A 25,511-nucleotide genomic window follows, 5' to 3' on the forward strand; every position below is an offset into this window, starting at 1 on the left:
ATTATTGTTTCTGGTGGAACTCATTGTGTCACATTTACAAAATAGAAAGAACAATTGCGATAAAAAGAGGAAATTTTAATAAATTTAAAGAAATCTGGGGGCCATTAACAAAATATTGCAATGAATGAATACCAATATGAATTCTAATGCAAAAGAAGGGTGGTAAACTGCTTGATTTTTCACAGTTACAACATAAATTTGGTCTTAATAAATACAAAGTTTTAAATGGTTGCAACTGAAGCAGGCTATTCAGAAGGGGTTTCCTGAATGGAAAAATCTTAATAATCAGTATAGTCTGGAATTCTTATTCTTTCAGGCGGATTTCTTGGGACACCAAGCTGCACAGTGGTATAAATTGATATCTAGATATATGAATAAAAAACCAAGGACTGGTCTTAGAGACATTTGGAGCATTGAGATTAAGCATCAAATTTCTGCATCTCAATGGCCACAAATTTGGTCTTGGAGGTTGAGATGTACATTGTCCGCATCTATGAGGCAAACATGGTTTTCCTGTTGCAGAGAGCATTCTGGAACCCTGTTCGTTTTACAAAAATTGGATTGCTCTAAGTCTAATAGGTGCTGGCATTGTAAACTTGAAGCAGGGACTCTAGATCACTTATTATTCTATTGTCCCTTTATCATGGCCTTCTGGAAATCAATTTGGTCCCAAATTAATTGTTTGTTAGAAATCATGTAGCATTAACATATTATACAATTCTCTTTGGTATGTCGATGAGAACAAGGAGCCAGATTTCATCAAGTAATAATAAACTTTTATTGATAATAACAGGAGGCGCCATTCAACATATAACAAGTAATTGGAAAAATTATAGTAGATTAAATTATACCTTTTGGTGGCATTCATTCTGTCACATTTATAAAATGGAAAGCATAATTGCTATACAAAAAGGTATTTATAAAGATCTGGGGGCCATTGACAACCTACTGTAATGAATAGATGCCATTTTCTATTGGAAGTATATTTGCAAATGGGGGGGAGGGTGGGTTGTTTTTTTTGTTTGTTTGTTTGTTTTTTTAATTCTTTATTCATTTTTAAACTTTCATCAAGTGTACAAAAATTCATAATAAACACAATTAATTTAACCACTTGAACATCTTATCATAACCTATAAATACAAATGTAACCCCCCCACCCTCCCTCAAAGGGTGGGTTGTCTAAATTATACGGAAGATTTAACATATAAATAAGAGAATTTATATTTGTATATTTTTGATTAAATATGAATGGAATGGGTGGGTGGGAAGGGAATAAACTTATGTATCTGAATATGCTAAGAAAATTCAAGTGATGTATTTAATCTTAAATGTTTTATTAATTGTACACTTGATGTAAGTTTTAAAAATGAATAAAGAATTATTTTTAAAAAAGGGTGGGGTTTTTTCTGAATATGATTAAATATTTAGTTTATTAGATAAGAATTCTTAACGATATATTTGATAGTATATAGAAGGAAAGGGATGGGAGGGAAGGGATTAAATTTTATGTATTAATTGGATAAGAAATTCAAGTGATGTGTACAATTTTAATATGTCAATTAATTATACACTTGATGTAAGATGTAAAATGAATAAAGAATAATAAAAAAAAAATTTAAAGATATTTGGGGGCCATTGACAAATTATTGTAATGAATAGATACCATTCTTCCATTATAAGTATAATACAAATGAAGGGATGGGAGGGGGGAATTCAGAATTTTATTAAATGTTTGGATCAGTAAAAAAGAATATTTCATAGGATATAGTGATTGCATATGTTAGATAGGGTTGGGATGTGATGTATTTAATTTCAATTGTCAATTTATTTATTTATTTTTTTAATTCTTTATTTAGATTTTTTAAAATAAACAACAATTGTGCTTAACAGGCAACATTCGATATTAATACATCCAATATATTCTATTAGTAATCTTAATAAATCAAAAAGGTAATACAGAGAAAGTCCATTTTCCTATTGGATCAATAATATAAAAAAAAAGAAGAAACCATACTTTTTTTTTAAACATAGTCCTCAATATAGGAGGAGACTAAGAAAGAAATTCTTCCAGGAAAGATCACATATTTGAAATTTAAAAGGAAATTAAGTGAAAACCAATGGCTATAATAATAATAGACTTGAGTTATACCAAAAATCACTATGGTGCAAAAGAAACTCCTTTTCCTTCTAAAAAGAAACATAATTGATGCGAGTCATAAAAAATATATCTATTGTTTTGAAATACAACAAAGCATTTACAAGGAAATCTTAACTGAAAAGAGGCTCCTAATGATACAACTTTTTCCCTATATGTAAGAAATTCTTTCCTTCTGGTCTGAGTCCATTTTGAAACATCCGGGTATATATACCGTATTTGCCGGCGTATAAGACGACTTTTCAGTACCTTAAAATCCTCCCCAAAGTCGGGGGTCGTCTTATACGCCGGGTACTGTTTACATGCAGTGGCGTACCAAGGGGGGGGCGGAGGGGACGGTGCGCCCCGGGTGCCAGCCCTAAGGGGGTGCTCCCGGCCTTGCCGTTCAATCCCCCCACACCCCCGAAGGACCGCTCGCCCCACTGACCTTCCTGCACCACCTGTGAAGCAGTCCGCAGCAGGATCGCGAAGTCAGCGTCAGCGATCCCGCCCCTCCTCTGACGTCAGAGGAGGGGCGGGACCGTGGCGCAGGAAGCAGCGCAGGGATCGCTGACGCTGACTTCGCAATCCTGCTGTGGCTGCTTCATAGGTGGTGCGGGGAGGCCAGGGGGGCGAGCGGTCCTTCGGGGTGGGTCGGGGCATCAGGCCTTCAGGGTGGGGCGGGCGGGCAGGCAGGCAGGCTTTCAAGGGGGAGGGGGTGGCAGGCAGGCCTTCAAGGGGGGACAGGCCTACAAGGGGGGGGACAGGCCTTCGGGGGGTGCAGGCCTTCGGGGGGTGCAGACCTTCAAGGGGGGGACAGGCAGGCAGAAGGTTGTGCAGAAGGTGTGCGGAAGAAGGGGTAGTCTTATACGGCGAGTATATAACAAACTCTATATTTTAACTGTAAAAGTTGGGGGGTCGTCTTATACGCCCAGTCGTCTTATACGCCGGCAAATATGGTATATATCTTTCTCCCAGAAAAGAAACCTGTTTTAGACCATAATACAATTTCAAAATCATTTCTTTATCCTGATGAATTACCAGGGATACTATCAAGGTAGCTCGTCCAGACAATTCAAGATTAGACGATTCCAATAAAGTTGTTAAATCTTGTTCAGTAGTTGTCTCAGTCTCTTTTATTGTCCTTTTTAGATAATAAATCTTCTGCAAAGGTGGTATATTAATTTCTGTAATTTTTAATATAGAGACCAAGAACTCCTTGAATAATTCCCTAGGAGTTTTAAATTTAGACATAGGAAAATTTAAAATCCTCAAATTTAAACTCCTATTTTGATTTTTCAAATTTTCAATTTTACGAAGAAGAAAAACGTTATCCTTTGCATGCTGGTTATTTAAAGATTTAATCTCAGTTATAGTTTTTTCAATATCTCCCACTTGTTTCATCTGGTCATGACAAACAGTTTCCAATTTGTTAACTTTAGTAGAGACATCAGCCATTAAAGAAATAAATCCAGTACATACTGTTTGAAGGTTTTCAATTGCTCCCCACAGTGAGTCCAGTGTAACCACTGCCGGTTTCACAAGCTGCTTGAGTTGAGGTAACCCGGGTTCCGTTCTCCTTCCCGGGTTTCACCTCCCCCACACTCACCACCGCTTGCCTGCAGTGCTCCTCCTCCTTCTGTTCTTCTCTCCGGGGTAGCCTGCAACAGCATTTCCTCCTGATTCAGCCATTGCCGAGCTCCCTCCACAGGAAGGCCAAAATCCGTTGCCCCACTCGGAGGAGGAGGAGGGTCAGGTCCCAGAGGGCTCAGCGATGCGTTGCCGTCCAAGCTGAGCTCTTCCTGGAGCTCAGCTGCGGATCCACCCGACACCATCGGGACTGTAAAAGATGTAATTACAGCTTGACGCGGAGTCGAAGTCGCGGCTAGAGGTAGAGGGATATCACTCAGCCGTCCCCTCCTCTTAGGCATCCGAAAAAACGCTACCGAAGGTAAAGTTATCGCTGCTAGAGCGGGAGCTTGGACTCACACGTCCACTCTAGTCGCCATCTTGTCTCTCCAATTGTCAATTTATTGATACATTTGTTGTAAGATGTAAAAATGAATAAAGATTTATTTTTTTTTAAAAACTGAATAAATAACTCTAACTAGTCCCATTCTAGATCATATCTATGTATTCCATTTCAAACTGTTACATCTTTTCAATGCTTTAGGCAGAACAAGTGGTATAGAGGAAAAAAGCAAAGAATCTATATGGACCTTCTCAAATGTCAGCTTTCTGTTTTTCAGGGCACCATCGCTGACTTTGTGTCCCAGACATCCCCCATGATTCCTCCTATTGTGGTTCACTGTGTAAATGAAATTGAGCAGCGTGGGTTGCATGAGGTAAGCAGGTTTATACTGAGGACCTAGTTTGGCAGAGTCCTTGGTATCACTAGAAAACAGATTGATAAAAATTGACAGTTCATTCCATTTCAATATTACATTCTACTTGACCCTTTAGATTTGTGACTGACCCTTAACATTGGGTCAAATCCTGGAGTTCTGGAAGACACTGATTATACTGAGATGAGCAAAGTTGAGTCTCTCTAAAACTAGATCACCTCCCTTTGCCTTTTCATGCTTTTGCTGATCTCCTGATAGTTAAGGTTGGTTTTTACTTGTAGATTGGCTTGTACAGAGTTTCAGGCTGTGATCGTACAGTGAAGGATCTGAAAGAAAAGTTTCTGCGTGGGAAAGCTGTCCCTCTGCTCAGTAAGGTGGATGATATCCACGCTGTTTGTGGCCTTCTAAAAGACTTTCTCCGAAATCTCAAGGAGCCTCTGCTTACTTTCCGACTCAACAAGACATTTATGGAGGCTGCAGGTAAGGGTCTAGTTTAATCAGTGTTAATGCCTTGTCCGGGACACTAGATCATTTGTTATACTATTGTCCCCTTATCTTGACCTTTTGGAAATCAATCTGGACAATAGCCATACAAAAAGGAAACTACTTTTTTCTGTGTAAAATCTGACCAGGTGGTGGCAAACCCTGCTAACAAAGCTATAATAAGTATTTCTTGTATTCACACTGTCAAAGGACCTACTTTAGCGGCTCTCCAGACCGGTACAGTTCACAGATGGGGGTAATAGCTCATCATGACCAGCAGGTGGAGACAGAGACCAAGCTTTTGGCTGAACAGCTCTCCCTCCAGATTCATGGATTCATTACTCGCGAATTTGGTTATTTGCAGTTTTTGGGCCCAGGATCCCCCGCCCCCCCTTTGTGAATTGCTCCGTCCCCAACCTCCCCAGATTTTACCTGGTGGTCTAGCGGTGACGCAGGGCAGGAGTGATCTTCCTACACTCCTGCCCCGTGCAGAGCAGTCATCAAAAATGGCTGCTGTGAGTTCTCGTGGTCTCATGAGACTACAACGGGAACTCACAGCAGCCATTTCAATGATGGCTCTGCCTGGGGCAGGGGTGTAGGAAGATTGCTCCCGCCCCAGGTAAGGTCCGGAAGACAGGAGAGAGAGGCGGAGGGGGTCAGTCGGTCCAAAAGTTATTCGCAAATTTTCCTTATTCACAGGCCAGCTCTGCCCCTAACCCCCGCAAATACGGAGAGAGAAGTGTAATTCTAATAGCTGTGTTTCCCTCTACATAATAAGTCTGTTCTCAGTCTTCAGCAGGTTGGGTAATCCGTTCACTCCTATTGAGGATATTTGTAAAGAAGCCACCTGGTCCTCAATACATACTTCCACATCCCATTACTGTCTGGAGACTCATTCCAGACGGGATAGTCAGTTCAGTCAAGCAGTTCTACAAAATTTATTCTCTGTTTAGGTCCCAACTTCCCCCCCATCCCTACAGGTAGCTAGGTGATTACTACACTACACTACACTACACTACAGGTGATTGAGGCCAGCAGCGTGCCTGATTTTAAGGCCAAATGGGATCGGCACATGGGATCTCTTTACAGGGCAAAGGTAGGGGAGGGACATTAAGGTGGGCAGACTAGATGGGCCGTGGGCCCTTATCTGCCGTCTATTTCTATGTTTCTATGGAATTCCATCTGTAAGAATATACTACTTGCTTGCCCTGGGATAAAGCAGTTACTTACCTGTAAGAGGTGTTATCTAGGGACAGCAGGCAGATATTTTCACAACATTCCCTCCTACCCTAATTGGCTTCTTAGCGTTTTTACTGATGTCCTGCGAGACATCAGGCGGGAAGGCATTCACACATGCATGATTCGGGCAGTCTCGAGACTTCTAAAGAAGTTAGTGACAGTACACTTTTGCACTATCCTTATCGGTGCTCTGTGGATGACGTCGCCCATCTGTGAGAATATCTGCCTGCTGTCTCTGAATAGCACCTTACTGTGCTTTGGCCCTTGGCAGGCTTGGCTTTTGTGGAGAGTACAAAATCTCTTAACATCTCAGGTTGAGTTTTCGTCTTACACCGTCAGGTGTATGGTTTTCCATCAATGATGCTACTTGTGAAACTGATAATTGACAAGTAAGGTCAGGGTACTGTGACTCAGCAATTGCATGAGTTGAACTTTTGTACTCTCTGGGGTTGACAACTAAGACGTTTTCTTTATGATTTATAGAAATTCCTGATAAGGATAATAGTGTTGCTGCAATTTACCAGGCTGTGGATGAACTTCCCCAAGCAAACCGAGATACATTGGCTTTTCTCATTCTCCACTTGCAAAGGTAATTTAGAGCATCTGGGAATTTGATAAGCTTGGGGGAGGGGGTTAGAAAATTTAGGGAGGTTTGAACTTTAAGGGAGAAAAACAGCTTCTTCAGAATGCTATTTTTGGAAGCTGTTCTCTTATATATTCATAACATCTTATTCTTTGTATATTTATCTAGAGTGGCTCAAAGACCAGAATGCAAAATGGATGTCTTAAACTTGGCCAAAATCTTTGGGCCAACTTTAGTTGCTCATGCTGTACCTGACCCCGATCCCATGACAATCCTTCAAGACACCAAACGCCAGCCAAAGGTATGTCTTATGCGTACATAAGAGTAAAGAGCTTGGAATACTACCTCATGTATTTGACATATGCATCGCTGATCATGAGATCTGGTATAAAGAGCCTCATTTGTATCTTTTTCTGCTCTGCCTCCATCACTCTGGGCTATGCTGTTTCCTTTCATTTTTTCTCTCTACTTGCAAGATGGTAGGAGCCTGTCTATTCTGCTTGGATTTTTCTTTTATTCTGCGAGAACTCTCCTATTAAGAAGTGGCACAGGACCAGGCTGGCAACCTAGTGCGCCGCTCTGCCGCAAGGGAAGAGGACTCGGAGGCAACCGCGTCAGCTGTCAGTACTCAGGGAACCAGGCAGGCAGCTGTGTCCTGCAAGGGAGGGCGTCAGAATTTTAAAAAGGTAACAGGAGGGGGTTGTGTATTCGCTCCATAAGACTTGACTTTATTTCCACCCCCTTTTTGTGGGGTGGAAAAAGTGCATCTTATGGAGCGAAAAATACGGTAATTCTATCTTACCATTGAGGTCTCCCCGCCCCTGCCACATGATATATAATTCAATTTACCTTTTCCCGTGTCCAATTTTTCCTGTGTTGGTACTAAACAGGAAGTTATTTTGAAATTTAAAGGGAATTTAGTAACCCAGTAAAAAACAAAAACCAGTATTGCTGATAAAAAGGTTGGTCAAAAATCCTGAACGCCCTTAGAAAGCCATAACTAAGAAAAATCCTCCTTTCATCTGTGGAGTCAGAAAGATATATTGGCTTACTAGCAGATCCATCCAGAAAAACTTAAACTGCAAACTAGAAGAAATAATGGAACCAGAACAGGAAATAGTACTCATGCCAAGCCACTACCAAAGGGTATAAGAAAGGCCCATACCAGCTATCGAAGCATATGGTTGTTTGTTCTGTTTTCTCTTTGTATTCTACCACTGTTTTTTGTTGTTTGTTTTTTTTATATATCTTTATTCATTTTTGATTCTTACATCAAGTGAATTATAAATAATAAAACAATTTTCACAAATCACTTGTACTTACAATCATATATTCTTATAAGATAAAATAAATACCCCCCTCTTTATCAATATTTCCATTTCCATATGATACATATTCCCCATCCCATCCCAAATATAAACTATCCATGTGCTTAAGATATTATTCTACCACTGTTAATAAAGTATATTTTAAAAATAAAAGAACTGCGCACACACACATACACACTCTCTCCACTCACACTTCCAGCTATCAGTGCACATTAAACCATCGTCCATTTTCAGAAGACAAAGAATACTGAATATGGTAACATTTTATTGTACTATTAGAGGGCAAATCATACAGAACTACTTTGTTTCTCTGTCTCCATTCACTCTTGGGACATAACAACATAGGTTCTGGATTGGTCTAATATGAACACTAAGGCCCCTTTTTACAAAGCTGTGGCAGAGGTTTCTACCATGGGCCTGCAAGGTAAATGCTCTGATGCTTATAGGAATTCTATGAGCGTAAGAATATTTACCTCACTGGCCTGCGGTAGAAACCTCTACTGCGGCTTTGTAAAAGGGGACCTAAGGAAACTGTTTTTGTTCCAGAGTTTAAATTATTTAATTTGTCCTGTGGGCAGAGGAATAGCACCCTTTCCCCTGAGAGGGGCTAGAAGATTCAAAGGTGGCAGTCTATTTTGTCAGAAAAAGTGGGTTTTAGGTGCTCAGGTCAACATCTGTTTACTTTGGTCAGCTGTACGCTTTGCAAAATCTGGGACTAATGAAAGTTTCCTCTCCTGCCATTGTAAAAATTTCTTTTCCTTAGTGGCACGTAATATTTCAAAAGCATGATTGAACCTTAACACTCTGAAAATAAGAGGACGTGGACTGCTAGACTTATTAGATACTTTCCCTGGGATCCGATGTGTCCGCTCTACCTCAAATGGAGCTGAGAAATTCAAAGCCAGCAGTTTGGGGATGAAATTTTCCACAAATTTAACCGGGTCCAACCCCTGAGCCCTCTCTTGTAATCCCAATACCCGAATATTATTCCTTCTAAAATGATAACTTAGTGATGAAAGAGGGGAAGGGTTTAATGGGAGGGTTTTTGATCTTATAATGAATAATGGGCTTAGAGGGAGGGTGGAGGGAGGGTTGCATTTATATTTATAAGATACAATGATAAGATGTTCAAGTGATCTAATTAATAGTGTTTATTATGATTCTTGTACACTTGATGAAAGTTTAAAAACAAATAAAGAATTAAAAAAAATAAAATAAAATGATAACTTAAATCTTCCAAGTCTTTTGTTTAATTGCAGAACTTTTTTATGATCTTTACTGCAGTCATTCATTTTTCTTTCCAAACCTGTAATCCTTTGGGCCACATAATCCATCCGAGTCATGCATACAGCAAGTTGCTGTGAGATATTAGCAACCTCTTCCTTCACACTCATCACCTTAGCATTAGTATCTGATATCAGTGTCTTCATGCTATTTAGCTCAGTGATCATAGTTTCTAAAACTACTGACGAGGATTCCGAAGGTAGGGGGACCTTTGGAGTGGGAGGATCTGGTTTCAACCGTTTCTGTCCACCAGACCCTCCTAAAGCAACATCTATTTTTGTTTGCCGAGTTGATGCCATTTTAAAAGTTATTTAATCAGAAATATTCTTTAATTTTATACTTATCAACCGCAAGAAGGAGAGGAGCACAGCAATCAGATGTCCGACCTCATCTGCACCTAAGCCACACACCCCAGTTAATACATTTCTTATTAATCTTTGCAATGACAACTATGAAAAGATCTTGTGTTCCAGTCCAAAAAATAGTGCAACTTGCAAATAAATTTTTTAGATGCAATTATAATTTTGCTTCCATTTAAGCAAAACAGAGGTCAATAACATGTACATCGAATCAACAACAAACGGACTCCACCTGACCAGAAGAGGTAAGAATGTCTTCGGACATCGACTAGCCCACCTACTTCGTAGGACTTTAAACTAGGTAAGTTGGGGGAGGGTACCCACTCACATACCAATGCAGTAACTAACTATCCTGGAGAGGTAAGTCGAAACTCCATTTCTGAGTCCGAGGTAAGTACACACATTGAAAACAATTCTACAGGAGTCACACTAACTCAGGCGGGAGATCCTCCACAGGGACTTAGCAAACATAAGATATGGAGGGCTATGTATGTTAATGCACACAGCTTAGGCAATAAAATTCTGGAACTGGAGACGGAAATAAGGAACGCCGACCTAGACGTGGTGGCGATATCCGAGACTTGGCTCACGGACTCTCATGGGTGGGATATGGCTATACCAGGTTACAACTTACTTCGTCGAGACAGAGAGGGTAAGTTAGGGGGAAGGGTAGCACTATACACTAAAGAAGACATCAAAGCTACCAGAATCACAGATGTCAAGTACACTGGGGAATCCCTCTGGGTGAACCTGGCCAGGGGAAATGACAAATGCCTGTATCTTGGTGTGGTATACAGACCTCCAAGACAAGAAGACAGGGATATAGAATTAATCGAAGACATAGAGAACATCACTATGCGTGGGGACACAGTACTGTTAGGGGACTTCAACATGCCCGATGTAGATTGGAACACACTTTCCGCTACAACCAGCAGCAGCAAAAGGCTATTGAACTCCATAAAAGGAGCACGACTCAAACAAATGGTATTGGAGCCCACTAGAGATCAGGCGATACTGGACCTGGTACTCACCAACGGAGAAAGCGTCTCAGAGGTTTCGGTAGGCGATGCGCTAGCCTCCAGCGACCACAACATCAGTTCAATCTCAGGAAAGGCTCACTAGATCAAACACAGCAACAAATGTCCTCTACTTTCGGGGCACTAACTTCAAATGTATGGGAAATTTCGTCCATCGGGCGCTGCAAAACCAAGCTGAAACTGATAATGTAGAGGCTATGTGGTCAACCCTGAAATCTACCCTACACAAAGCTACAAACCGCTATATAAAAACAGTAAGCAAACGACGGAGAAACAATAAACCCCAGTGGTTCATTGCGGAGATCTCGGACCTCGTTAAAGAAAAGAAAAAAGCATTTATTTCCTGCAAATGATCAGGAAAAAGGGAGGCAAAAGAATACTATCTGGCCAGGTCTAAAGCTGTCAAAACAGCAGTCAGAGAGACCAAACTTCGAATAGAAGAGAATCTAGCAAAGAACATTAAGAAAGGGGATAAATCCTTCTTCAGGTACATTAGTGACAGAAAAAGAAACACAGATGGGATAGTACGCCTTAGGAAACTGGACAGGAATTATACAGAATCGGATTCCGATAAAGCCGAATTACTAAATAAATACTTCTGCTCAGTCTTTACCTGCGAGGCGCCGGAGTCCGGTCCATAGTTGCAGTCAAGGCAAAGCTCGGAAGACCCATTTCGGAATTTCGAGTTTACATCCAGCAGCGCCTACTGTGAGCTATCAAAACTCAAAGTGAACAAAGCCATGGGACCGGACAATCTACACCCCAGGGTGCTTAGAGAGTTGTGTGATGTCCTGGCGGAACTGTTATCCGTGCTCTTCAATCTTTCCCTGAGTATAGGAAGAGTTCCGCTGGATTGGAAGACGGCTAATGTCATTCCACTCCACAAAAAGGATTGCAGGACGGAGGCTGCAAATTACAGACCGGTGAGTCTCACATCAATAGTGAGTAAACTCGTGGAAACACTAATTAAGCAGAAATTGGATACGATCCTGAGCGAGGAGAATTTACGGGATCCCCATCAACATGGATTCACAAAGGGAAGGTCCTGCCAATCCAATCTAATCAGCTTCTTTGACTGGGTAACAAGAAAGCTAGATATGGGGGAGTCCATGAACGTTGTGTACTTGGACTTCAGTAAAGCTTTTGATAGCGTCCCACACCGCAGGTTGTTGAGCAAGATGAATTTGATGGGATTAGGAGACACATTAACTGCATGGGTCCAACGACTGGCTAAGTGGTAGACTTCAGAGGGTGGTAGTTAACGGTACCCTCTCCGAAACGTCGAGGGTGACCAGTGGAGTGCCGCAGGGCTCGATCTTGGGCCCAATCCTCTTTAACATATTCATATGCGACCTGACTCAGGGGCTTCAAGGTAAAATAACATTATTCACCAATGACGCCAAACTATGCAACATAGTAGGTAAAAGCACTTTGCCTGACAGTATGACGCGGGATTTACTCTTACTGGAACATTGATCCTCGACTTGGCAGCTAAGCTTCAATGTTAAAAAATGTAAGGTCATGCACCTTGGCAGCAGAAACCCATGCAGAACTTACACCCTGAATGGTGAGACCTTAGCTAGGACTGCAGCGGAACAAGATTTGGAAGTGATCATTAGTGAAGATATGAAAACTGCCAATCAAGTGGAGAAGGCTTCTTCCAAGGCTAGACAAATGGGTTGTATCTGCAGAAGTTTTGTCAGCCGGAAGCCCGAAGTGATAATGCCAGATCAATGGTGAGACCTCATCTGGAATATTGTGTACAATTCTGGAGGCCAAATTACCAAAAAGATGTGCTGAGAGTTGAGTCGGTTCAACGAATGGCCACCAGGATGGTCTCGGGACTCAAGGATCTCCCATATGAGGAAAGGCTGAGTAAATTGCAGCTATACTCACTCAAGGAACGTAGAGAGAGAGGAGACATGATTGAGACGTTTAAATATATCACGGGCCGTATCGAGGTGGAAGATGATATCTTCTTTCTTAAAGGTCCCACGGCCACAAGAGGGCATCTGCTGAAAATCAGGGGCAGGAAATTTCATGGTGACATCAGGAAGTATTTCTTCACCGAAAGGGTGGTTGATCATTGGAAATTTAATAAATAATAAATAAAAATTAAAAAAAAATGATCAGAAAAGAAATAAAAACTATACTCTTCATTGGAATGAACTTCCACTGCAGGTGATCGAGGCCAGCAGCGTACCAGATTTTAAGAGAAGATGGGATAGGCATGTGGGATCTCTTGGGTGAAGTTGGGGGGTGGGTCATTAGAGTGGGCAGACTTGATGGGCCGAGGCCCTTTTCTGCCGTCATTTTCTATGTTTTTCTATGTTTCTATCCAAAAGTTATTGAAAAGGGAACCTCGCATTAAGTATATTTGTTATAAAAATCTAGTCTCGCCTCCATTGCATTGTGCTTTTCATATACAGCTTTTTTTGTACTTGTAGAAACATATCATAGTCTACCAAACAGCAGAGTTGAGTTGTTAGAAATTTTCAGTGGTTGATAGCTTTCAGTGCTATGGTCAACACAAGTCCAAGAGAATAGCATCTCCTTCAGTTAATGTGAAACATAATCCATTGATTTCCTAATGACAATTTTAAAAGTAAGCTCTTCCGTGAAGAATAATATGTTGTATATATATTGCCATACTTCAGCCCAACAGATGGCTAAAGTTAGCACACTTTTTAAAATTTATTTTTACTATTCAAGGTAACTTTGCCTCTCAGTCAACAATCTTTATAAACCACCTTAGATTATTTTGGACAACTTAAGATATACATTGATTGTGTTAGAGAGATGAATAATATTCTCAGCTGTTTTGACTAAATTTTATTTCACTTTTTGGGAGATAGTTCATGCTCCCATATTTTAGAAGGGTTCCATCAACTTGTGAAAAAACTTAATCATCACAGTGACTACTCAAACTGTCATGTAAATTTTATTTTGCAGGTATTGGAGCGTTTGTTGTCTTTGCCAGTGGAATATTGGAGCCAGTTTATGATGGTGGAGCAGGAGAATATAGACCCCTCTCACATTATTGAGAATGTCTTCAATACCCCACGAACTCCTGACTTAAGAAGTAAGGCCCTTTTGCACAGCATGGTTTTCAAAATGCCTTTCTGACAAATCCATTTACTGCTTCCTACCAGTGGTGTAGCAAGAGAGGTTGGTGCTTGGGACAGTGGCACTTGACATTGCTGTGCCATGCGCCCTCCACTTACCTCTTAAAATGTTTGCGAGTGTGAGCAGCATCTTCCACCTGCTGCTTGCGGTGGCCTCTGCTCCTTTCTGATGTCACATCCTGGTCCCACGACCAGGAAGTGACATCAGAAGGGAGCCAAGGCCAGCGCAAGCAGCAGGTGGAAGATGCTGCTCGTGCTGGCGAACATTTAAAGAGGTACATGGGGGTGTGGAGGGGGCACCCCCCTCCGCACCGCAATCCCCCCCCCCACCTCCTTACTACGCCACTGCTTCCCACTGAAGGAATAAGTAAGTAAAAACTTTGTATCTAATTTTGCAACCTTCTCCTGTATTGACCAGTAATTTGTTTGCTAGTGTGAGGTTCAATATTGCTTTAAAGCAGCAGTTCTCGACTAGTGTCACAAGTATCCAGGAGGTTTCATGGAGTCGGCACATAAAGCAGCATGTTTTTATTTTTATCTTTTGTGAGTCACAGCATGGTCGTTTTTTTTTTTCATTCCCTCACTGGGTCTATTACCTGTCCCCTATCCTTCTCTAGCTCCCTCCCTCTCAAGTCTGTCAAAATCTTGTCTGTTCTAGCAGCAACCATAACATGCTGCCTTGGCCAACCTTAAGCCTTTTCCTCTGCTGCAGCCTATCCTTCTGATGCAACTTCCTATTTACTGGAGGGTGGGTTGTAGCAGAAGAAAAGCTTTGGGGTTTTCCCAGGCTGCATGTTATGGCTGCTGCTTTTGGCACAGATTAGGTTTGATGGACTGGGAGAGGATGAGAGACAGTTGCTGGACCAAGGGGAGGGAGAGGAGGCTGAAAGTAGTAGTTGTTCTGAACTCTGGAAGGGGGTGGGAAATAAGGGTAGAACAAGAATAGCCTTACTGGGTCAGATCCATCTTGCCCACTAGCCTGTCCTCACGCTGGTCAATCCAGGTCACTACTAGATAGCAAAAATCCAAAAAGTAGCAACATTCCATGCTATCGATCCAGGGTAAGCAGTTGTTTCCTCCGTGTCTGTCTCAATAATAAACTATGGACTTTTCCTTCAGGAGAGATACTGGACCCACAGAAGATGTGGCTAAATGAACCCTGATACCATGCTCTTTCCTAGGTTATAAAGGTGATAAACTACACATAGGATTTTATCTCTAGTGTGCTGCTTACACAAACCAGGAAGGAGAACAGCTTTAATATTTATATATCTGTCTTCTGTCACCAGTCTGTTTCCTGTGGCTGCTTTTCCCTCCGAGAAGCTGCCTGCTGAGCACTGAAATTGCCTGTTTTTCAGGGGAGAGGAGAGAGGGGATAAGGAGTTGCTGGACAATAGGGGATGGTGGGGTCAAGGGTGCTGGAGCATAGAGGGTGGAGGGAAAGGGAACAAGAAGTTGCTGTATAATAAATGTGAAGGGGGAACAGGGGACAAGGAGTTGTCCGGATCATAGGAAAAGTGGAAGAAAATAGGGGACAGGAAGATCTTGGGCTACGAGAGTATGAGAAGGGGGAGATGTTTGGTTTGGTGGAACTATATGGGATATGAGGAATCTCAAGGTGGTGAGAAGAGGATGGTGAATACAGAGGGCAAAAGAATAGTTAGTAGGTGAAAGAGAAGGTAATATGAGACCAGAGAAGGTATGAAACAGGATAGCTAGTAGGTGAGAGGAGGAGAAGATAAGTGAAATAAAGGAGGCAAACTGAAGTGTTTGAGGGTGAAATTTGAGTGAGCAGATGAGAGAGACAGGAAATAGAAATGGAGGAAGAAAGGGGAAAGTGAATGGATAATACCCACTGGAAAGACACAGGAAAACAGAAAAGAGAAACTGTGACGGAAAAATAAAATGCCCAGACAGTAAAGGTAGAAAGTTTTATTTTGCATTTATTAAATGGAATGTTAGTTTTGGGAAATATACCCAAGTAAGCAACTTTTATTTTATACTGCTTTGAGAAATATATAAGGATATAGGTAACTAAAAATTATGCCAGGTGTACACATGGCAGGGCCTCCACGTGTGCGGATCGCCGGACTAGATGGACCGAAGGTCTGATTCGGAGATGGCGCTTCTTATGTTAACTAAATTTAAAAAACAGATTTGCACATCAGAATTTATAGATTATTCAGGAGCCTCAGTGATGTCACCCATGCCGATTCAAAATGGGCAGACTAAATGGGCCATTTGGCCTTTATCTGCCATCATGTTTCTTTTAATATTTCATAATTGGTAAGGATTTAAACATCACCTCCTCAGCAGCCCCACTTTATCTTAAATCTTATACTAGTCTCAATTTTCAATATAGTACTTATCTCTCTTTTATATATAACAAATTTCAGTTATCTCCAGTATATTTCTTTTCAATATATTTCTACAGAAAAGGGATTCAGTGAATGACATGCATGTTTCGCCAGTTGCTGTATCAAGATGTTGCCCCTATTAAAAAAATAGCATTCAATCTCATGCACGATAATATCTTAACATCACATTTCTAGAGCTGTTTTAACAATACCATTAGTATTATGCTGTTGGCATCTTCGACCGAGATTCTTCCAGTTAAAGATGGCAGCGGCATTTGAGATCATATTTAAATATCCCAGACTCAAACAGCTGATTCACTCACGTCCAATCACAGAGCTATTCCTCATATCAGCGTCATCTATTCAATCTCCATGCCCAGACCAGCTGGGCTCACAGTATTCAATTTAAATATCTAATTTTGGAAAATTTACCCCACCCTCCGCAATTGACTTTTGTAAAGCAATTCTAGGCATTTTTATAGGTATCATCAAGCCTATATTTTACGCCAGGGTATGTATTGGGTCCTCCCAGAACTCATGGAAAATATTCCGGATTGGTTGTATTTAGAATGGCGACTCTTGTTTCCTCTATATTTATCTCATGTTCTCAGTATCAATATGCCTAGGAAATATAAAGAAAACAGAATTTTGATGGATACATGGAAAACATTAAGATATGTTAGTAATTTAACTCCTAACCCAATAAATAAATCAACAAATCAGTCGTTATGGATAAACTCCAAGATTCAAATTGGCAGATTTAAAATCGTCTGGAAGCATTGGATTATTGCAGGTATACAGACTTTAAATGATATTTCAAATGGTAAACTGCTTGAATTTTCACAGTTGCAACATAAATTTGGTCTTAATAAATCACAAAGTTTTTTAAATGGTTGCAACTGAAGCAGGCTATTCAGGAGGGGTTCCCTGAATGGAAAAGTCTCAATAATCAGTATCGTCTGGAGTTCTTATGCGTTCAGGCGGATTTCTTGGGACACCAAGCCGCTCAGTGGTATAAAGTGATATCTGGATTCATGAATTAAAAACCAAAGAATGGTCTTAGACATTTGGAGCATTGAGATTAAGCATCAAATTTCTGCATCTCAATGGCCACAAATTTGGTCTTGGAGAATAAGATGTACAATGTCCACATCTATGAGACAAACTTGGGTTTTTTAGTTACATAGAGCATTATGGACCCCTGTTCGATTACAAAAGTCAGATAGCTATAAGTCTAATAGATGCTGGCATTGTAATCTGGAAGCAGGGACCTTAGATCATTTATTATTTTACTGTCCCTATATCATGACTTTTTGGAAATCAATTTGGTCCCAAATAAATTGTTTATTAGAAAACCATGTAGCTCTATCATATGATACTATTCTGTTCAGTATGTCTATGAGAACAAAGAGTCAAATATCATCAAGTAATAACAAACTTTTATTGATAATGACATGAGTTGCCAAGCAACATATCATTAGTAACTGGAAGACTTATAACAATCTTAATTATACATCCTGATGGAATTCGTTGTGCCACATTTATAAAATGGAAAGAGTATTTGCTTTGCAGAATGGGAATTATAACAATTTTTAAAAGATCTGGGGTCCATTGGCAAATTATTGTAATGATTAGACATCATTTTTCACCTGTAGTATATTTATGGATGGGGGGATGGTATAAATTTCTTTTTAAAGGTTAATTATTAAATAAGTTTTATAATATTTATATAATAATACTAATAATTTATTTCTTATATACCGCTATACCGTGAAGTTCAAAGCGGTTAACAATAAAGATACATTTTGTCAGTAAGTGGGATACAAGTCATACAAGTGGGTTTATGATAAAGATACATTTTGTCAGTAAGTGGGATGCAAGGGGAGAGAGGGTAAGAGTTAGTCTCAAATCTAGAGTTGGGGTGGTGGTGAGGTAGAGAGGAGTGCCGTAGCAAGGAAGAGGTGGGTTGGGAATTTAGAATTTATTGAACAATCAAGTGTTTAGGGATTTTCTAAAGTCTGTGTATGTAGTGGCCTCAAGTATGGTTTTTCAAGCCATGTGTTCAGCCTGGCTGCCTGGAATGATAACATTCTATCTAGAAACTTTTTGTATTGGTAAGATTTCAGGGAGGGGTAATTAAATAGGTTTGTTCTGCGAGTGCTCTTGTTAGAACCGTTGAGAAAGAACTGGGAGATAGGTAAGTTGAAAGCATCCCAAAGAGAGCTTTGTAACAAATACAAGCAAACTTGAAGATGATTCTGGATTCTAAGGGTTGATTGAAATATTTAAGGGAAGGGTGGGTGGGGAGGGATTAACTTATGACTTTCTTACTAATATCATCCTAAATATAAGTGATGTGTTTATTTTTTATGATGTAATATTGTGTACTTGTTGTAAGATGATAAAATGAATAAAGAATTGGAAAAATAAATAAATAAATATCTAATTTTGTTCTTTATAATTTAAATAAATATTCAAAATTGCCACCATCCTACCTAAGTATAACCTGATCAGTAATTCTCCATTTCAGATCAATAATCCCATCTTCATCTAGCCAATGTTGAACCAATGGTGCTTGAACATTTCTCATAGTGATCTTTGATTTATTTTCATTTAATTTCATACGTACAGTTCTGCTGCTTCTTCCCACATATACCTTTGTGTATTCATACTCTGACATGATGTAACCGTCTTGGGCCAAATCTGAGTTTGTTCGTGGATCCATCCATACCGGTCCTTCAATTGTTGAGTCACACCATTGACAGCTACCACATGCTGTTTATGTACCCATACATGTTCTTCTAAATTTCTTCTCATCTTGGATACATTTACTGCACTTTATTATAGCTTTTGCTGCTATTTCCTGGAAATATTCTGCTCTTTGTACATTTCTTAAGGTATCAATCATTCCTATAAAAAAAGTTTCCTTCTGTTATACAAGCACATAAAACAGGATCATTGTGGACATTGCTCCACTCATCAAGATTACTAAAAATATGATACTGTATTTGGCATGTCAATGAGGGCTAAGAGCCAAATATCATCTAAGAATAATAGGATTCTACTTATTATGACAGGGGTTGCCATACAACAAATTACGAGTAATTGGAAAAATTGGAAGAGACTTAACTACAGTTTTTGGTGGCATTTGTTGTCACACATATAAAATGGAAAAAACAATAGCCACACAGAAAGGGAATTTTTAAAAAATTTCAAGATGTTTGGGGCCATTAACAAATTATTGTAATGATTAGATTCCATTTTTCCCTTAATACTATAAGTTCATGATAGGGGGAGGGGGAAGTGAGGTCCTGCTTCCACCAAAAACACTTTGCCGTGCTCGTACAGTCCATCATCCTCTCCAGATTGGACTATTGCAATTCCATCTACCTTAGCTTAACAAAGAAAAGCCTCCACAGACTCCAACTAATCCAGAACACCGCGGCCAAACTTATCTTATCAAAAAGCAAATTTGACCATGCCTCTCCACTCCTGTCCAAGCTGCACTGGCTTCCTGTCATCTCCAGGGTCCATTTTAAATGTGCCTGCTTAACCTTCAAGATGCTCCACGGCATCCTTCCACCTCTTATTCCTCTATCCTGGAATTCCTCAAATCCATTCTCCACCAGATCCACGCAAAAATTAAAACTATCCTTCCCCTCCTCAAAGGGTATCTCCCTCGTCGGTAAACTCGGGTCCTCCCTCCACTTCAGAATCGCTCAGCTCTGGAATAGTCTCCCTTCCCCTCTCCGCAACTTGAGCCCCCTTCTACCATTCCGTAAGCTTCTGAAGACTTGGCTCTTCTCCAAAACGTAACCCGTCCCCTCCCTATTATTATCACACCTAACCTCTCTCTTACTTACTTTTATAAACCCACTGGAGTTCCGCTGCTTCCTAACCATGTAAACCGTGTCGAGCTCCACCTGTTGGAGATGATGCGGTATATAAACCCAAGATTTAGATTAGATTAGATAAGTTTATGATCTTTTATTAATGATAAGGAAAGTAGGAAAGTATTTATTAAATGGTATGTGTTCAATACATGATATGAAAGGGTTGGGGGGAGGGAGATAAACTTTATAATTTGATTTATTGCTGAATATTAAGTGTTTTATCTAAGTTCAAATGATTGTACTTGTGATGCACTTATTGTAAGTTTGAAAAATGAATAAAGATTTAAAAAAATAAAAGATTACTAAAAAATGTAAACATTGCATGAATATATAGCCTCATGCTACGTAATTAAAAACTAAATCTTATTTCATGATGAACAACTTTTGGACTATGATGTCTTAAGAAAGCTATATTTAGATAGCTTTTCTTAAAAAAAACCCATTTTATTTATTTTTAAAAATCATTTATTTTTGTTCATCCTGCACAGAACAGTACCCTTAATTTAAGGTATCACATGGAAGAGGCTTATCTGTCTATGGCTGGTTGGGGTATGCAGGTGTTAGCAAAGGTGGTTTATTGTATTTGCTATACCACTTGACTAATAGACCTCAGTGGTTTACAATGATAAAATGAACATACCAACACCCTCTCCCCTCTATTTGATGATAGAACAAGTTCATGCACACTCAATACATTTATATAACTCAGACTTCTATTTTACTGTAAACTGCTTTAGTAATTGATGTTGAAGGACAGTTGATTGTTTTAAGAAAATCTTTTTTTGTGTTTACAACTAGCAATGCAGTAGTGTAAATCTGCAGGTACAGTACCTCAGAGGTGCTTTGTGTTAGCTTCGTATGTGTGGGGAGAAGGAAGCAACAGACATAGCTAGAAGGCTATTTTTCTAGGCAAGGGAAGCTAAACATTATCATTTGTGTTCAGGATTGCATAGCAGAAAGCTAAGAGATGCCTCTGCTTACTCAGTTATTAGCATGGTGTAATTTGGTAAATTAGATGGGCCAAATAATTCTTAACTACTACTAATAATAAAAAAGAAAAGTTGTGTACCAGTTTGTGCCTTCCAGAAAGTTCTAGAGCTTTGTTTTGTTGTGTGCCTTATATAGTCCTGACCTAATAAGACCAATTTTTCATATTTTGTAGCACTAAGCATATTGGGGCCTCTGACCACACCAGAGCACCAAATGGCAAAGACTGCTTCAACTAGCTCCTTATCCCAAAAGGTTCGATCTACTCTTGGCAAGACTACTCCTAAGTAAGTATTACTGGTGATAGTATTGTCTCATCTCAACCTTCTGTGAAGGGGACTGAGCTTGTCTGTGGATCTCATGTTCACTTCCTCTATGGGGGGGAAGATTATCGCCATGGTATTGGAAGGAATGTAACATTTGTGAGCTGTTTTAAATGTATTCAAAAAGATAGCATAGAAATATGACTAAATGTGCTCTATCTTATTTTATGTTTTAAAATCAGGTTTGGAAGCAAAAGCAAATCGGTTACCAGCATTACTCGATCGGGCAACTTCTTTGCATCTCCGGTGTTGAAGTGAGATGGTCTGCACCACTGATTCTTTGCCTTTCGCTGATGAGCTTCTGTGTGATTTGTACTGCTGGACTGCCTTCCCTTTAATTTGTCATGATATAACTCATTCAGCTTTGTTTTGTTAATGTAACACTTCATTTATTTAATATATCATGCAATTAATAACTGAAAAACTGCATGAGAAGAAAGGTAGTATGTACAAGAGGACTTTTTTTAAAGTTAGGCTTTTTAAAATATGATCATAAAACAGTGATCAGTATCCCATGATTCCTGTTTAGAAATGTTTTATTTTTTACACATGTGATGTATTTTTGCTGTTGCAGACAGGCCACCTTGGCTTTTCTATTTTTTGTATGTTTAAGGTTAGTGGTTTGGTAATATGCCTAATAGTGTAGCTGGCAAATAAGAATGACAAACCCCTTTTTCATTTGTGCACTGGTAAGGCCATAAAACTCATCTCATTTCTCCTCATCATACTTCAGCAATACTTTTATTACTATTTCAAACGACAAGCTGGTTGGTATACAGGAGGATTAAAGCTTTTTAAGTCAAGTTTTAATGTTCATCACATTTTATGATAAATGTTTTCTGTACATATTGTATGAATTCCTGTATTTATCACCAATATGATTTTATCCCAGGACAAGCAGGCATGATATTCTCACATGTGGGTGACGTCATCTACGGAGCCCCGGCGCGGACAGCTTTTCAAGCAAACTTGCTAGAAGTTTCAAGTTTGCACACTGCACCACGCATGTGCGTGCCTTCTGCCCACTAGAGGGCGCATCCCACCTCGTGGTCCTCAGTTCAAATTTTTCCGCGGAGCAAGAAAGCCCTGTGGATCTGAGCTCCAGTGTTTTTGCCTTCTAGCTGCCGCGTTTAGTTTGTTTATTGATCGGATTAATCGCGGTGCTGCTTTATTTTTCGTCCGTCTTACAAAAAAAAAAAAAAAAAATAATAATTGTTTTTCGTTGGGCTCCGGGGGCTCCCGGAAGCCTGAGCCGGGGAACGTCGGTCGTTCCCGGCCTTCTTCTTTTTCTCGTCGATGTCCCGTCCTGTTACGGGATTCAAGAAATGCAGCCGGTGTGAGAGACTACTCTCCATCACCGACCCTCACCGGTGGTGCATTGTCTGTCTTGGGCCCGAACATCCAACAGCCTCGTGTGATCGCTGTGCTACCTTCCAGAACAGGGCCCTCCGTCGCCGTAAGGCCAGAATGGCGGAATTGTTCGCCGTCGACGCGCCGCCCAAGGCCTCGACGTCGGCCCCGGCTTCGGCCCCGGCCTTGACCTCGGCCTCGGCGTCCTCGGGGGCCTCGGCGTCGCCTCGGCCCTCATCTTCGAAGCCGTCGTCATCGAAGCCAGCTTCGGGTAAGTCCTCTGTTCCATCCCCTTCAGCAAAGAAGCCATCCTCGAGTCAGGCCAAAGCGGGTGGGTCGACCCCGGCCCCGCATCGGACCTCGACTCCGCACACCCCGAGGGAATACTCGAGACCGAGGTCGCCCTCCAGGGAGTGTGCCCCGGACTCGGAACTCCCCACCTTCGTGGGGATTCCGGCCTTCCAGGATCTCCTTCGAGCCTTGATCTCATCGGAGCTGTCGGGAGCCCTGGAAGTGCTGCAGCGTGCTGCGGGCCCGGCGACGTCGACCTCGGCCGGGGCGCCCTCGGCCTCGGAGGCCCCGGTCTCGGCTCCCTCGACCTCGGGAGCCCCGGCCTCGGCGACCTCGGTCTCGGGTATTGCGGCCCCGTCCACCTCGGTCTCGGCCCCGCCCCGGACCTCGACCTCGGGGGAGCCTCCTGAGCGCAGTGTCCGCCCAAAAGAAAAGTTCCGCAGAGTGCGCCGACTTTCCTCCTCGGCTTCGGGATCTTCCCCGGACGCCTCGCCCTCGAGGCGACCTCGGACGAGGCGCCGATCGAGGAAGCCTAAGCGACCCCGGGGCTCGCCTCGGCGCGATCGTTCCTCGTCGTTCGGGGGCGAGGCGCTGCAGGTGTCGGAGTTGCGCCTCGATAATCCGAGGCTCCTCCGCTCACCTCGGGGAAAGTCTTCCCGCGCCGCCTCGCCGAGGAAACGGGAGAGGACCCCACGGACCCCGGGATCCTCCCCCAGGGACTCCCCTAGGAGGATGATTTCACCCTCCCCCTCGAGGGCCGTGGAGAGAGGATCCTGGGATTCAGGATCGGTTAGGAATCCTCAGTATTCCCATGAGGCCTCCCCCCGCTCCTCGGTGGGACGGTCGAGAACCCCGTCCCCCCAGGCTAGGCCGTCCTCCTTCTCATCTTTTGTCCAGGACATGGCCCAAGCCCTGGGGATTGACCTGATGGTAGGTTCCAAATATTCCAAGGAATTTCTAGAGGAACAGGACCTTCCCACTCCCCCTAGAGAGGTACCTAGACTCCCTCTCAACAGTGTCCTCCTGCAGACCTGGCTGAAGAACTTGTCGAGCCCTCTTACAGGCACGTCTGTCCCGTCAAAAATGGAATCAAAGTATAGGACGATTCCCCCGAAAGGGTTTGATAAGGCGCAGCTCTCCCACCAGTCCCTCCTGGTGGAATCTGCCCTTAAAAAATCACAGCCCTCACGGGTTTCTGCGGCGGTTCCACCCGGCAGGGAGGGGCGGACCCTGGACAAGTTTGGCCGTCGCCTCTATTCAAACACTCTGATGGCCACCAGAGTTCTAAATTACTCCTTCACCTTTTCCTCCTACTTGCGTGGGATGGTGAAGGACCTTCCTCAATATCGGAACTCGTTACCGGACTCCAAAAGAGCAGGATTCGATAAGTTTATGTCCAACCTGTCTCAATTGCGGTTGTACCTTTTCCATTCAGTGTACGACACCTTTGAGCTGGTTTCGAGGGTGTCGGCCCTCGCAGTGGCCATGCGCCGCTTGGCCTGGCTTCGCACCCTCGACATGGACCCAAACCTGCAGGAACGTCTTGCAGACCTGCCCTGTGTGGGGTCCGAGTTATTTGACGAGTCTTTGGAGGCGGCGACCAAACGGTTGTCGGAACAGGAACGCTCTTTAGCATCCCTGGTCCGCCCCAAACCTAGGCCCCCGCCACAGAAACCTTTCCGGCCTCCGCCGCGCCGGTACCCCCAGAAGTCGACCCCGTCCTTCTCAAGACCGCCTCCGAGACGTTCGTCTCAACGAGGCAGAGGGGGACAAACCCAAGCCCCGGCGCAGGGCCCTTCTAAGCCCGCGCCTTCCTTTTGACGGGCTGAGCGGACGGGGCGGGTTCCCCTCCGCACCTTCACCAGAACCCCTTCCTATCGGGGGGCGTCTTCGGTCCTTCCGGAAGGCATGGACCGCGATTACCTCAGACGCTTGGGTGCTCCGGATCGTCTCCGAAGGCTACTCGCTCAATTTTGTGTCCTCACCACCGGACAGTCCCCCAAGTTTAGCCTGGTGCAACCGGTCGCAACTACCGACCCTTCTGACCGAAGCCAAAGCTCTCCTGAAGCTTCGGGCGGTCGAGCCGGTCCCCAAGGACCAGTGGGGGACGGGATTTTACTCCCGTTACTTTTTGGTCCCAAAAAAGACCGGGGACATGCGCCCCATACTCGACCTCAGGAAGCTCAACAAATGCCTGGCCAGGGAGAAATTTCGAATGCTATCTCTCCCGGTCTTGTATCCTCTCTTGGAGGAAGGGGACTGGATGTGCTCCCTCGACTTGAAGGAAGCATATACCCATGTCCCGGTGCACCCCACCTGCCGAAAATTCTTACGATTCCAGGTGGGAGACCTACACCTCCAGTACAGAGTCCTGCCCTTCGGCCTGGCCGCGT

The 25,511-nt window shown here is 42.3% G+C and overlaps 1 protein-coding gene across 1 annotated transcript in view; it reads left to right on the forward strand.

The window, feature by feature from the left end:
• Positions 1–22,057, forward strand: part of RACGAP1 (Rac GTPase activating protein 1) — a 94,526-nt gene extending 72,469 nt beyond the window's left edge. The window contains exons 11-17 of the mRNA XM_033947527.1: positions 4,384–4,479; positions 4,761–4,959; positions 6,685–6,790; positions 6,953–7,085; positions 13,745–13,874; positions 21,330–21,441; positions 21,660–22,057. Of these exons, the coding sequence (XP_033803418.1) occupies positions 4,384–4,479; positions 4,761–4,959; positions 6,685–6,790; positions 6,953–7,085; positions 13,745–13,874; positions 21,330–21,441; positions 21,660–21,735 (852 nt within the window). The 3' untranslated portion in view covers positions 21,736–22,057. The remainder of the gene's footprint in view (positions 1–4,383; positions 4,480–4,760; positions 4,960–6,684; positions 6,791–6,952; positions 7,086–13,744; positions 13,875–21,329; positions 21,442–21,659) is intronic.
• The last annotated feature ends 3,454 nt before the right edge of the window (positions 22,058–25,511 follow it).

This window comes from Geotrypetes seraphini, chromosome 6 (assembly GCF_902459505.1).
Source record: "Geotrypetes seraphini chromosome 6, aGeoSer1.1, whole genome shotgun sequence".
Lineage (NCBI taxonomy): Eukaryota > Metazoa > Chordata > Amphibia > Gymnophiona > Dermophiidae > Geotrypetes > Geotrypetes seraphini.